The following is a 13,828-nucleotide window of genomic DNA, read 5'->3' as shown; positions in this document are numbered from 1 at the left end:
CACTGTCGCCTGCAAGGCCAGTAAGTAACCAGATGCTTAAGAAGAAGTAAAGCAGCCGTGATCCAAACCACAAGAGTTAGAGGTGTCGCAGTCCTGTCCACACGCAAGAATATTCCACGCGGTCACATTTCATTTCATTTCATTGCTCATTCCATTCATTATAACCCCGTGTCAAACATCGACACAGGGTTTGTCAATTTGCCATTCCTATTCGTCTCAGTTCTACACTCGGCTGGTATCCACGACACACTCTGATTCCCAGATGCAGACAGACGGACAGACTACCTAAGTCTCAACCACCTGACCGATGACACACCCAAACTCCGCTGATCATGAATATATGAGGGAACCCTCGTCCCGGCGTGAATCGTAACCATGTAGCAAAAAAAGAAAATAATAAAAAAAGGACCACCAAAAGGCGGTCTATCGAAAGCAGGACTGTCGCCATGAATGCTCACATCTCACCGACCTCCACGTCTATATCCCCGATGCGCCGCTTCAAACAATGCAATGCCACCTCTTGCTCGGGGACACCAAGCCCTTATTTCCTGTTCGTCCGTCGGCAGTAATATCCCTCTAGTGTGTCCCTCGCCGGAGGGGATATAGCATGATATCTCGTCCGAGGCAACAGACAAGAATTCACTACACCTTCCTCGCCTCGAACAGCGCCAAGCTCAGCGCCGTGTCGTTCTCGCCCACGTTCGGCGTGGGCTCGTTCAGCACCTCCCACCTCCGCAGCTGGAAGGCGGTCAGCCTCTCGGGCCCGTTCACCGCCTGGCCCCACAGCGCCGCCGGTGTGCCCAGGAGGCCCCCGCCAGGGATCGCCCCCGCCACCCTCCCCGCGAGCCCGGGGCTCTGCTGCTGCTGCTTGTCCCTGTGGCTCAGCATCAGGTGCTCGCCGGGCGGGCGGGCGAAGCTGAATATGTAGCGCAGCCGCACGTCCGAGCTGGCGTCCTTGACGGCGCGGACGCAATGCGCGCGCGCGTCGTCGGCCAGGTTGTCGACCAGGAGCAGGGTCAGGTCGAAGACCCGGTCGGCGACAGCCCTGGCCGATGCCGGTCCGATGCCGTCACCCTGGACGAGGTCGAGTTCCTGCAGGATTCCGCACAGCACGAGGAGCGCCCTGGCGAGGACTTCGCTACCCGCCTTGCTGGTGTCGAATGTCGCTGTGTGGAGGGTAATGAACGTCAGCAGCGAAGGCAGCCAGTGGTCGATAACGGCGGCCTTGGTTGCGTCGTCGGTCGACGACAGGATCTCCCACATATCAGCGAGTTTGTCGACGATGGCTGGGACAAGCTGGGGAGGTCGCCCCATCGAACCGCCCCTGACGATTGCGTCGATGACCGAGAGCAAGTTCTCGGCCATCTGTAGACTCTGCGCGAGGCTGCGTTCCGCAGACGGCGGGTTCCTTGTCGAGGGAAGGAGATTCAGAAAGCGGCCCTGAGCCCTGTTCTTGAGATGATGTGTGAGCTCTGGACTAAGGGAGGAGAGCATTCCAGTCCAGGTAATATTCTTGGCGTCGATAGCATTGTCCATGGCCTTGGCAAAGAGCTCGAGATGAGATTGCAGCCGCTCAGTCGAGTCCGGGCTGGCCTGGTCTCCCAGTGCGAGGCTCAGAGAGAGCTTGAGCTGACAGAATGGGAGAGTGAACTCGTCGGTAAGCTCGAGCACCTGATCGAAGGTGACCTGGGTAGTTTGGTCGGCGGTGGGGATGAGTAGCTTGGTGGCCAGGCAATCAATCCAGTTCCCGATAAACGGACCGGGGCTCCTGATTGCCAGTGCCTTGGACACCCCCGCCGTATCCTTCAAGGCGAGCGACCGTAGCATGCCAACCAGACGGTCCTTGGTCGCCGGGTCGTCTAAAGGAAGCGCATTGGTGTCATTCTTGTCATGACAGAGAGAATATTCCGCCAACGCCAGTCGGGTAACGGCCAGGATGTCGCTCTGGTTCTCCCTCTGGGCCTCGTCTTGTAATATGGCGATGCGGTAGCACTCCTCGGCCGTAATGAGGCTGTCCGGCAAAGGTGGCGTCATCAAAAATTGAAGGATTTCTTGAACGTAGCGGGTGCGATAGGTCACCTGGATGGACTGCAACGCAGCAACAGACCCAGGTCCAGGGGTAGCAGCAGGGCGAGGAGGCCCATTTCCCACAGCAGGGGTAGGCGGTTCACCGTGCGTACAGGCCAGCACGAGAGGTATGCTCAGACATCCTACGCTAACGAGAAGCGGGAATATCTGCAGAATTGACGGCCGGCTGCCCATTGATCGGATGTAAGACACCCATTTTGCCATGAGCGTATCAAAAAGTTGCGCATCCAAGACTCGTAGCCGCGCCAGGAGTAGGCTATACGCACGCTGGCTGTCGGCCGACTTACCCCACGAGTTCTGGAGTCTTGCAGCAACAAGCTGGAAGAATCGGTCCATAGTATGGCGGTCGATGGTGGTGCCGCTCGCGAGATGCTTCTCGATTTCCTCCTGCAGGTCGCTGTCGTTATCTTGCAGCCTCGCTCCCATATTATCTGACACGGGAGAGCAGGCATCGACTGGGTTGCTTCGGTCGCTCTGGGCCAGGTCCTTCTGCAACTGAGCTGCCAGCTTCTCAAGCTTGGGTATCCGCGGCGCCAAGCCGGCAAGCGAAGCTAGGAGAGGTCGAGCCCCTATTCCCTGTTCCTCGGCAAGGGATTTCAGTCTTCCGTGGAATGTGTCGAACAGGTCCCTGCCGACTCCCAGAGCAGCAAAGATGGAAATATGCCGGCTTAACGTATCGGTGCAGGAAGCTAGGATATCCACGCTTGATACCCTGGAAATTGTTTTTAGAACGTCGGCAAACATGGAGAAATCCCCCGCCGACTCGAAAATAGCTCGTACGGCGTTGAAAGTGGTGGGTGAAATCTCGGGTCCCTGGTGACCATCTTTCGATTCGTGGTCCAGATTCGAAACAAGATTGTTCCTAAGCCAAGAGCCGACCTCGGCCTTGAGCGCACGGCTACTCAGACCTATTCGTTTGGATAGTTTGCTGACCGACAAGGGCTTTCGCTGCAACATCTCGTCGGGAGATTCCATGGAGATACCAAGGGTAGACTTGAGACATTTGATCGCCATTCCGGCATCTTCAGCTTCGTCCTCCACAGAGAATGATGCGCGACGTAGCATGCCAGCCCTGAGGGACCTCTGCGAATCGGTGAGAGCGTGAGTGGGGAGTTCAACCAGTAGCCTCATTCCGCAAGGGCCTTCAGGGGATACATCCTGCTCCCTGAGAATGCCGCCGCGAGCTATCAGCCATTGAATGTAGCTCGGAACGAAAAATTGGCCCGATCGCACGAGCTCGCAGATGAGGTGGTAGAGAGTAGTCCTCCGGCCAGCCTCTTCGAGGGTGTCTGAATCCAAGAAGTCTAGGACTTCTGCGGTGACATCGACACCCATCGTGCTCCAGGAAAGGAGTACTAGACTGGTAACATAGACCTTGGCAATTCCGGGGCGGTACATGGACGTGCACCACTCGAGTAGAGTCCTGACAAGAGCCGACTTATCCCTGGCAACATCCCAGCATTGGCCCGGGAGCTCATCGGACACGAATGACTGGAGGGTGCTGTCCAATATCTTGACAAGGATGTGCCGTGCTGCAGGCCGGGACCTGTTTCCTGATGCTATAAGCTGTTCATTTCGATGTGTGATCCGTTTCAGGAGGTCCAGGTGAGGGTCGTCGTCTGCTGGTAAACTGGAAAGGAGGGTATCACGATACTTGAACCATGCGGTAGGCGAAACGAAGTTTTCGGGGCTAGCCGCCATCAGGGTTGACAGTAGTGATGCTAGATTAGAAGACAAGGGGGCAAGTATGTCCTTGTCGGGGTGAGTCTGGATCTATAGAATCGGTAAGAGGCCCGTTGCGACGCGGGTTGCAGATTGCAAGTCGACTTACTACATGGAGGTGACTCAGGAGAGCTGTAACCAATCTACGGCCGCTTTTCCTCATTCGGAGGAGATCGTTCCAGTAGATCTGCATAATAAGCATCCACATCGGCAGCTTGGCCTGTGGGCTGTTCTCGAGGCCGGAGATGAGCCACTCCATATAATGGTCTCGATCCAGGAGGTGTTCGGCATAGAGGTGGGTTGCAAGTCGAATGCTGTGAGAGAGTTAGTTGGTAGTACATAACTAGGTAGCTCAGGGGAACACTCACGCATAGTTGACCTTCGACTTCCAGTTGGCATCCCCAAAGGCCGAGAAGACGCTCTCGACAAATTGCTCCACAAAGACTGTCCAGTCTCTAATCCACTTTGCTTCGCCGCCCATGACGAAGGTGCCGTTGACCCCCTTCCTCTTAAACGCTCGAATTTCGTTCGCCCCGACACACTTTGCTAGCCAGATCGCGCGATCGACGGGGACGGATTTATTCAAGCATTGATCCAGCAAGACTTTCCCGCGAATGCCGTGGGGGATTGTCCGGCTGAGTCGACGGAGAGAAATTGCAGGGTTCGCAAGGTCCTTGAGCCACATCTCTCGCTTCGTATCGGTGAGGGTAACTCGCGGAGGCGGCTTGAAGGTGGATGGCGCGGTAATGCGACCATTATGTCGCCGTTGCCCAAGCACCCCCGTGAAGATTGTAGACAGCGCATGGAGGCCGCTCTTATGATGCTTAACTGAACCAAACAGGCCTCCCTTGGCCGACGAGGTTTCGGTCTGCGCAACGGGGGCCTTGTCGAAGAAGCCATGGCGGATGACATGCTCGGAGAACTTGTCTTCAGGGTGGGCTCCAGTCCAGGGGTAGAAATCGGCGAATCCTGTGGCCGAAGAGGAGCCGCCGCGGTTGGGCGTGGGTGCGGTAGAGCTTGCCTTCGCAGGTTGGTCGGTGGTACCATGGGTGATGTAGCGGGGAGCCGCAGACGGGGTCTCCACAGTGTATACCTTTGGCTTTGAATCTTTCTTGATAGGTGTAACGATTGGGGTCGAGGAATCCTGACGGGGGACGGGGAGTGTAAAGCGAGGCCGCCGGGGGGGCACGGGTAAAGGGTTCGAGTCTGCTTCGGCAGTTTGTGCTCTGGTGGACGCGTGCGGGCTCATATCCCCGAGGTCAGAGGCGTCGGTGGGAGGCATGACACGCGATGGCGTTATGGGCTTGGACGAGTCGAGGGTGCTAGGGGACTCGCTAATGCCCGCCTGCGCGATGGTGTCGGCGACGTCGTGGGACAGCTCCAGCTTGAGCCTCGACCCGCCCCTTCGCTGGGTGGCATACCGACCTTGGGCGACATCGGCCGCATCGGACTGGTTGAGGTCGAGAAAGGGTGCCTCTTTCCGGATGGGAGACTGGGGCAAATATTGCTGTGACAGACTGCGCTGATGCGCTGGTCTCTGCGACAAGCCCGAGCCGCTCAGCGGCCTCTGGGCTTGTCGCTGCTGGACGCCCAATGAGGCTCGCGAGGTCATCCCTGGTTGAGGGGCCGATGCGCCATTCCCGTTTGATGTGAGAACGCGAGATATCCGAGGCTGGGGGGGTTGATGAGACGAAGTATGGACGGAAAAGAAGGCGGAGAGTGGTGGTCTGAAGTTGCTTGGCACCCCGGTCGTTGCCCCAAGCAGTCGCCGCGGCAGGCGGGGATTCGGAAAGAAAACCAAGCGACACCCGACTCAGCCGCAAGGGAGTTACAAACACATGCTCGTTCCTGATGCAAGCCGGCAAGGGCCGCCGAATAATATTGCCTCAGGCGCCAAAAATGAACAAGAGATCCGGGAATTAACAGCTTCTTTAATAGGCAGGTACCTACTATATATTACCGGTAGTCTTACGCAGCGGACCAACTGGCTGCTCGCTATTTGGTACAGCACATAGACCTACCCGGATTAATATATCTCAGCTTCGGTTCGGTATGTACTACATAATCGCAGCCACAACTCCCGTCAATAGCACAGCCAGTAGTGCTTTATAACGCAACCACTAGCTGCCTTGCCCGGTCCTCCAGGCCCCGTGCTGTGGCAACCGATAATAAGGATGGAATTTGCAGGAGTAGCAGCCTCTCTCAGAGCCAGAGGTATGCCATCTCTCAGATGCTACATTCTCAGAGAAACAGAAGATTCCCCTTTTCTGATTGCCGAAGGCCGTAAGACCACGAACTGCCAAGTCAATTCAGGAGTCGAGTAGCTACAGATGTATGTACAGTAATCGGTACCTAGTGGTGAAATGAATCTACTGTATGTTTGCTCCATTTTGGCCCGTGCACGTAGCTTGGCAATGCCTGGATGTCCATCTATCCCGTCTGCCTTACGGTCGCATCGCATCTTCCGATTGACTTCACCCGAATTGAACCACTTCAACCGCGACATTATGGCATCCAAGGGCAAGGAGATCCGCCGGCCAGACCTGAGTATGTTACCATTCTAGGCTACCCAGGCTGCAGAGACCACAGGGCTGCAGTGACGCTGATAGATCTCACGCAGTCATTCCGTATCAGGAGCCCGGCGGGAAAAGCGAGAGCGTCGAATTCTCTTCGACACTGTCGTCCACGCTGCCAATGGCAGCCATCTTCATGCGCAATCGCTACATAGGATGGTATGCTGTTCCCCAATATTCCAGGCCGGCTAGGCCTGCGCAGAAACTGCAATCCGCCAGGAAACCCGCACCAGTCGCCAACTCGCTTTCGATGTCGCGCTGACACTCTCTGATCACAGGGCGGCTTTTGTCTACAGTGTTCAGAGCTGGCTAGGCGAAAGTGAAGATACCAAGAAGAACACTAGCACCCCTGGATACTTCTCTGTTGGAATGTCATGTATGGCCCGCCTCTACAGACCAACCCATTCAAGATAACAAGCTCACAACTCTCTCAGTAATGGCTCTCCTGGTCACATATCTCCCGCTGTTCCTCCCGCCCCCGCCGGGCTCGCAAGCCGGTACCGCGACCGGCGCGGCTCCCCCTGTCCCTCCTTCCTGATCGTCCGTCGACATTACCGATATCTAGCAAGGACGAAGTTGCCAAGCCTACAAAGAGACGGTTTGGGACGCCAGCTGGACGGTATCGAAGCCTGCTATCCGAGGAGGACATATTCGGAAGGTTGGCCTGCGTCAATGGATAGTGTACAGTATACCCCATAATTCAGTAATAGGCGAATGTACGCGTCGTTGGTATTGTACATGCATCCTTCGGCTTTACTCTGGCTAGGTTTGGGGCCCAGATTCGTCACGTGTATCTTTGCAAGAGCAATTCAATAAGGGTTGATCAATGTCTAGATGCCAGTTCCTAGGAGGACTTCCGTCTCCTTAACCAGTCCAGTTTGATGGCAATGCTACGTTGTCACAATATCATAGGCATCCCACCAAGACTTGGGTCGCCATTCTAGGCAAACACTAGATACTTGTCAACTATCTAGTTGTTTTGGCTCTTTTGGCCTGAGCCAAGATGCTATTAGAGTGTGTGAAGTTGCATTTCTTGACTGGTTCGGTGGCTTATATATCTGCCTGCCGATCACCATAGCAAGCTATACCAATGCATTGTTTAAGAATCATCTGTTCCAACTTTCAGTTGAGCTTTTCCTTTTAGCTTTATCTCGGTCTTCTTGTTCCTGTTACCGCCCTCGTGGTATGTAGGCAAATACAGGATCTGGGTGACACGTGCCTTATCACCCGACATGATTACCCCCCGGTACTCGCTTATGTAATATTCTGGCTTTGAGAGGTGTCAAACTGAACCCCTGGACCCACCTCAACATAACCTCAGCATTTTTGTTCCGGGAACGACAAGTTGATATTACTATTTTGGATTCACTGTTGCAATTCAAGAGATGGAAGCAATCAGCTTGAACTCATAACTCAATTTCGCGTTTTCGGACGCGCCAGATGGCCAACGTAGTCGAGAATCGCGGCCCAGTTCTCAGGTTCAATTACTGAAACAGTTCGCTTGACCCCTGTCATAGGCCCATACGGGTTTCGTCGCAGACTGGCCCTGCCCATGCCCCCATTCCCAGGTTTCCCGCCCCCTCCTCTCCTACTTTCTTTGCTTTCTTCTCTTCTCCTTCGAATTCCGACTGCGAGTGTGGTCGTCGATCTTCCCGTTACGTTGTCATTCATTTTTCCGCGTCGCCATTTGCTCTTCTGACAGCTGGTCTGGAATTTCCTATTATTGCTTTCCCATCACCTCGCCCTCTCTCTTCCAGACTGTGCCAGCACGGGCGCCCTTCCGACCACGAGCTCATCCCGGCCCTGAACAAAAAGCAACGAACAAAGGAAAAAAATGAAGCCCGCAACACTCGCCGCCGCGGCCCTCTCGCTGTGCGTCTCGCTCGTCAGTGCCGGCGTCGTCACCATCCCCATCAGAGCCGATCAGGTCGTGGAAAAGTCCGCCGACGATTGTTTCTTCGGCGTCGTCACGCCCATGGGATGCGGGTACGTTTGGTTTCCTCCTCCCTGGCCCCAATCTTTGACCCTCCAGGGATTCACATGTGCACTTGATGGATCGTTGTGCCCTAACTGCGTGTGACCTTGTAGGCCGCTGCGCACTTGAACGATCCTGTCCCGCGAACACGGATTCGTCGCTACGGACTAGCCTAGGGGTGTTGCAGCCGACCAGCAGGAGCCTCTGTTTCATAATGTGTAAACGAGAGATGTGTCTGGCACACCGATACGGACGGAGGGAGCGGAGGAGGAGGACTAAGTGGGATGCTGTCAGGCGAGGACAAGGAAGAGGAAGAGGAAGAGGGGAAGACCGGAGGTTGGATGATGGCATGAGAGAACGATGAAAGTGAAGCATGGAGGAGAGCATGTTCCTTGGGCCTTCTCTGGATCGCACATATTTCTCATATTTCACCCTATATAACTTCAACCGTTTACAAATTCAAGAATGGACAACAACAATACCAACACTCACAACCAGGCCTCTATGGCGAGGACGGCGCCTCAGATATCAGAGAGGTGACGGTTTCCAGTAACTACAAGGTGCTCGGTCGAGTTGATGTGCTTGCCCCGTTCCCTTCATAGGTCCAATGAACAGTCACACATCTCCCTCGGTGCTTCTTAAGGAAAATGCTTCAAAGCCACGATAGCAACAGTGGAGCACGGTCAGAGATGGTACGGTCACAATTCCAGAGCTATGCTATGATATTACTAGAACCACAGAACAAAATCAACTCAGCAAATCAGTTGATTTGCGTGGGCTTTCAGTCCAGAGCCATTGCCAGAGGGCGTATCCATCCTGACCGGGCTGCGATAGAACTTCCCATTGCTCGTCGACATCCCCTCAAAGCCCGCAGGAGCGCATTCGAAGCCCCCAGTTCGAAGATGCTGCCGGAACCTCCAAGTAGAACGCGGCCGCCGTTCCAGGGGTTGTCGTACTTGATGCCGTCGGACAAGCCACCCCGTCCGACCCGGAGCCCCGCCCTGTCTCGCGAGCGGAAACATGGACTGGGTGTGGCCGAAGACCTGCATCATTCCAAGCTGGTCGTGGCGTTGAGGGAAACCCTTCCTTCCGGCCTAGCCAAGAGGGAAAACCATTTACAACTTCGCAGTCGCTTTAGTTAGGCCAACAAGCCAAGCCGACAGACTCGGACCAGTGATGGGCCCCCTTGATCAATTGTCCGACAATCCCGGGAACCTGATCCTGGTATCAAGCCTAGCACCAAGGCACCGCAGACCTGATATCCTTGGGAAACTCAAGCCAAAGCCCGCCGCCTCCGCCGGTTGAATTTGCCTCGGTCCGGCGCCTCGGAACCAACCTGGCGTGTACCTGACCGGCGTATCTCGGTGCGTATGATATCGTGACGTATCCGCCGGAAGACTCTCCATCCGTGTCAGGCATGTGAGGTGTCAAGATGTGAGGCCACGTCACCCGCGCCGTTAGCTTCAACCTACATATGCCTACACCGGAGTCCGGATACAGCACTGCCTTCTCCCTCTGTGTTCATTTTCCTTACATTGGTACCCGTAACCCGCAGTTAAACTGCGTTCTCGAGGCTTGGTTGAAGGAGAATATCTAGTGGCGAGGAGAGCCATATGTCGGCATGCTGACGTACACATCCCAAACGCGGCCGCGAAGCCCGGTCCTGTGGCACCGAACAGCGGGTAGTGACGCGGCCCAAACTCGTCATCACTGCACCAACCGCCACCGGCGAGGGCGGAGATGTGGCAAAATGGTCAATAGCCACATTGGGTCGGGGCTCGTGACAGAAAGGAAGGTGGTAGAGAGAGAAGTCGGGTGGCATGGCTGGGTACGACAGGTTTAGTAGGTAGATTGGCGAAGAGTTGCTCGGAATGCTCGAGTGGAAGCCGACGTGGGGAAGTCACCCCACAGCATGTGGGTTGTAATTCAGAAACTGGAAGCATCGCGAAAAGGGGCAGTTAGAAGTGTAGGTGATATGAGGCACAACAATGAACAACATGGATAAAATAAATAAATAAAATCATTGCATATTTCATGCCATGCATCTATGTACCTCTACAGAGCGAAAGTATGTCTCGAGGCCGGATATCTTCTGCAAAACGCCATGTCCAAACCCAATGGTTGTATACACTAGTACTGCGGCTGGCTTGTCGTCAAATTCCACAAGGCACCACGACCTCTAACCAGGCTCATTAAAGTTCTTCTCTAGGCATCCCATAAACGACTGGTTGGGACACATGCTCGGCAGGTACCTCCACGCCGAGCGGTGAATCCTACATATGAGTGAATCTAGGTCTCGAGGACCGCACACCTCTCACAGGAAGCTCATCATCGCACCAACCGAGAGGCCAACAACCAACGCCGCGGAGCTGTATGTGGTCCGGCCGGCAGCGTTGCGCGAGTTTTTGGCATTGCATTCTCCAGTAAAGTTGCCGGCGCTGAGACCGCCAGCCGGGATGGCCTTCTCGTTCTCACCGCAGTTGACATACTCTGCTAGGCCGATGACCTTCTCGGACTGGTCAAAGACGACGAAGGCGCTGCGCATGAAGGTGTCGCCGAGGAGGGCGGTGATGCCGGTGCTGGAATCGACGGGCACGGCGCCGAGGATGCAGGTGTTCGCGTCGTACTGCCAGATAAACTCATTGAAAGGGACCCTGATGGTGGCTTGCCCAAAGGCGAAGTCGAAGCTGCCACGCTGGCTGAGCTGCTTACACGGGACCACGTAGAGGCCACTCCGCGAATCAAACTGGCCTTCGGTGTCGCGGGCCATGGCGCTAACAACGGAGCTGGGCAGATAACTGAGCGAAGAACCAGAATCAATGACGACGGCCATATGCGAGTTCGCATATACCTTCGACGTGCCAGGCTTGCTGAGAGCAATGCTGGTCATCTCGATCCAGTAGCGGAACAGGGACTCGCCGTCTTGCGGGCCAAGGATCTTGTTGGTGATCAGCGGGCCCGTGAACTTCTTGGTGTCAACACCGCCGAAGATTAGGGTGCCGCCATTGTCCTCGTCGACACTGCCCAGTGCGATGCCGAATGCCTTAGTCTGCGTGACGTTTTGCAGGAAAAGGTCGTCGATCAGATTGTTGTAAGGCAAATTGAACCCCTTGCCAAATCCTAGACCTAGGATGCCCTCGTTCAGCTCGGAACTGTCGGTAGCAACACCAAACTGCGCATCCGTGACGTTGACGGTACTCCCGGGGAGCGCAATGTTGTCCTTCACGTACTCGAGCTCCACGAAGCCCTTCCCGTACTGGATCTCGGTCGTATCGGTCGTCACTTGGGCCGTTTTCGACTTGGCAGGGTTGTATTCGTCATTGGCGAGGCACTCGCTTTGTTGACTGAAGGTCAGATCGTCACTTGAGCAGTTCGGGTTGACCCAGAGTTCGTCCGAGCCAGTATCGATAGCGACTTTGACAGATTGTCCGGGAGTTCCGATGCTCACTGTGAGGGCCTTGGTTAGCATCGGTTCGAAGTCATCAAGTGGGGGTAATATTGCGCACATTCGATAAGGTAACTGATGGAGGTGACGTTATATAACGGAACGTCAAAGTCTCTCTTCGTGAGGGGACGATGCCGCGCCGCGCGAGTGATGGGATAAGTTACCCAGCTCCCGTGCACATCTTGGCTGGGGGCTCGAGGCAAGACTGAAGCGGTACAGCAGGCGGCAACCACGGCCAGGGGAAGGAGAAATTTGGAAGCCATCGAGCGACTTCACAGGATGCGGCGAGCACAACGGAGTGAGAGGGGAGGGGAGGGGAGAGGATAAAGGGGGGACGAGGTGGTGGAGCGAGCAAGGAAGACCCGGGATCGACTGACGACAGCCAAGGTAGGGTGGGAGTTATAAGGTTGAGTAGAGGAGTGATGAGACACTAGAGAATAATCCGCAAAGATGAACAAAACGAGTGATTCGTCGGGTGTGGAGAAGGCATTGAGCGCGTATGTAACAGAAATTAACCCCGATAGAGCGAGCGGCTAAGGTAATTGAGTCAGAGAATAAGTATAGAAGCTCGCCAAGAGTACTGCGTAAGATCCAGGCCGACGGCGTCGTTTGGTCAGCGGTGCCAAGAGAGGCTCAGGATGGTGGCGTCTTAGGAGGCGCAGCCGCGTTTCCAGTGTACGTTGTATGCATGGGTAGGTACCTGGGTACCTATTGTACGTACAAAATACAACTCACCGCTACGATCATCGTGACATGTGTAGATAACGTTCGGGGTATTCCGTTCATTACTTTGTACTTGCAGAAACCTGAAGTGTGCCTCATTCCCATGAACACAGACATGGGAGGAAATCTCAGCCTACGCAACCCAGAACCAGCGCCGTCTAGTTTCTTTGCAGGTATCATATTCGCAGCAGATTCAAGATGGATTGAGTTACGGATCCGTACAGGCAGCGCTGGTTGCGCACAACCTATGAAATTGGGGCGGATCTCTATTAGCCTCACTACGCAGCTAACCATGGCGGGAAAGGCGCTGTCGATCCCAGGCTACCAACCAGAAGTCTCAGCCCACCCCCATTCTAGAGGCGCACGCGCCTTCCATCAAGGAAGAGGCTGACCGAGGAAGAAATACCAGCAACCGCGCATCAGCTAACAGAGAGGGAATCAAAAGCATCATAATCGCCACAACTGGGCGTTACAACGTATCCCTGACGCTCCGTCCGCTGCCATACACTCCTGCGTAATGAGTAGGCTGCAGAGAGAAGCAACGGCCAGTACAATCACCCAGAGCCTGAAACTAGCTTGCTTGGCACGGTCCTATTACTGCCAAGACGTCACTAGCCCACGCGCCCCTTTCCGTCCGCCCAGAGCTGACTGACCAGCCAGCTTCTTTGTTTTGTCACCGTCTCGCCGGTCCGTCCGACCTCATCCGACTGAAGAACATGGAACAGTCACGATAGAGAGTCAATCGCCTGACAGTTAGGCATCTGGAAAAAATCGCTCGCCGATTTGATGAGGCCCCTATTGTCGTGCGGCTGAAATCCCCCCCCACTGTTCGGCTCTTGGCACATCCTTGGCACTTGAAATCGTAGAAAGAGGAAGGCGTTCAGCAGGGCGCGTTGGCAGTGCAGTTCCTTGGCAAGCCAAAGACGAGCGGATTCAACGTTAGCCCATGCCACAGACGGGAGCATGCCAAAGACGAGCGGATCAACGTCAGCCATGCCCACAGAGCAGGGCTGTTGCGTTCAAGCGACAATCAGCAACTTGTCTCGCCGGGCGATACGGCGCGATACGGCGCTTGGAGGGGGCCGGACCGGATTCTGTCCTCCCTAGCTTATTTTCTTGCTGGAGACAGATTTCTAAGTCTGACTGACTCACCTTGTTTAGGCAGCCATGATTATATTCGCAATGTTGTTGGGGGGGGGGGGGGGGGGGGGGGGGTTAGGAAAAACCCCGGAAGTTTAAAAAAAACAACAAAAACAGAAAAAAAACCAAAATCAGCCCGAAGACAAACAAACCCGGGGGGCC

General features: G+C 55.1%; 4 protein-coding genes across 4 annotated transcripts; 2 read left to right on the top strand and 2 right to left on the bottom strand.

Moving 5' to 3' along the window:
* Window positions 1-154: 154 nt before the first annotated feature.
* QBC33DRAFT_548035 (uncharacterized protein) lies at window positions 155-5,922 on the bottom strand. Its single transcript, XM_060428796.1, has 3 exons — window positions 4,179-5,922; window positions 3,920-4,124; window positions 155-3,861 (listed from the first exon to the last, which is right to left on the bottom strand). Exons 1-3 carry the CDS (start codon window positions 5,420-5,422, stop codon window positions 643-645), a joined length of 4,668 nt encoding a protein of 1,555 aa, XP_060280309.1. The 5' UTR covers window positions 5,423-5,922; the 3' UTR covers window positions 155-642.
* Window positions 5,923-6,317: 395 nt separating this feature from the next.
* Window positions 6,318-6,921, top strand: QBC33DRAFT_562151 (uncharacterized protein; the record flags this gene model as incomplete). The annotated part of the gene is made up of 4 exons (XM_060430185.1): window positions 6,318-6,357; window positions 6,431-6,542; window positions 6,662-6,759; window positions 6,818-6,921. 4 exons carry the CDS (start codon window positions 6,318-6,320, stop codon window positions 6,919-6,921), a joined length of 354 nt encoding a protein of 117 aa, XP_060280308.1.
* Window positions 6,922-8,217: 1,296 nt separating this feature from the next.
* Window positions 8,218-8,487, top strand: QBC33DRAFT_562150 (uncharacterized protein; the record flags this gene model as incomplete). The annotated part of the gene is made up of 2 exons (XM_060430184.1): window positions 8,218-8,369; window positions 8,472-8,487. The coding sequence occupies 2 exons, from the start codon at window positions 8,218-8,220 to the stop codon at window positions 8,485-8,487; spliced, it is 168 nt and encodes a 55-aa protein (XP_060280307.1).
* A 1,814-nt stretch (window positions 8,488-10,301) lies between these two features.
* QBC33DRAFT_548026 (acid protease) lies at window positions 10,302-12,459 on the bottom strand. The gene is made up of 2 exons (XM_060428795.1): window positions 11,865-12,459; window positions 10,302-11,805 (listed from the first exon to the last, which is right to left on the bottom strand). The coding sequence occupies exons 1-2, from the start codon at window positions 12,064-12,066 to the stop codon at window positions 10,673-10,675; spliced, it is 1,335 nt and encodes a 444-aa protein (XP_060280306.1). The 5' UTR covers window positions 12,067-12,459; the 3' UTR covers window positions 10,302-10,672.
* Window positions 12,460-13,828: the final 1,369 nt, after the last annotated feature.

Source organism: Phialemonium atrogriseum, assembly GCF_030411735.1.
Source record: "Phialemonium atrogriseum strain 8032-3 unplaced genomic scaffold QBC33scaffold_26, whole genome shotgun sequence".
Taxonomy (NCBI): domain Eukaryota; kingdom Fungi; phylum Ascomycota; class Sordariomycetes; order Cephalothecales; family Cephalothecaceae; genus Phialemonium; species Phialemonium atrogriseum.
This window is presented reverse-complemented; position numbering and strand designations above follow the sequence as displayed.

Bases quoted from the DNA above. Each gene is read 5' to 3' on its own strand.
- QBC33DRAFT_548035 (XM_060428796.1), bottom strand. From the start codon at position 5,422: ATGACCTCGCGAGCCTCATTGGGCGTCCAGCAGCGACAAGCCCAGAGG. The intron at 4,125-4,178 runs GTGAGTGTTCCC...ACTCTCTCACAG, and splicing joins AAGTCGAAGGTCAACTATGC to CATTCGACTTGCAACCCACC. The intron at 3,862-3,919 runs GTAAGTCGACTT...CCGATTCTATAG, and splicing joins TCCTGAGTCACCTCCATGTA to ATCCAGACTCACCCCGACAA.
- QBC33DRAFT_548026 (XM_060428795.1), bottom strand. From the start codon at position 12,066: ATGGCTTCCAAATTTCTCCTTCCCCTGGCCGTGGTTGCCGCCTGCTGT. The intron at 11,806-11,864 runs GTGCGCAATATT...AGGCCCTCACAG, and splicing joins CATCAGTTACCTTATCGAAT to TGAGCATCGGAACTCCCGGA.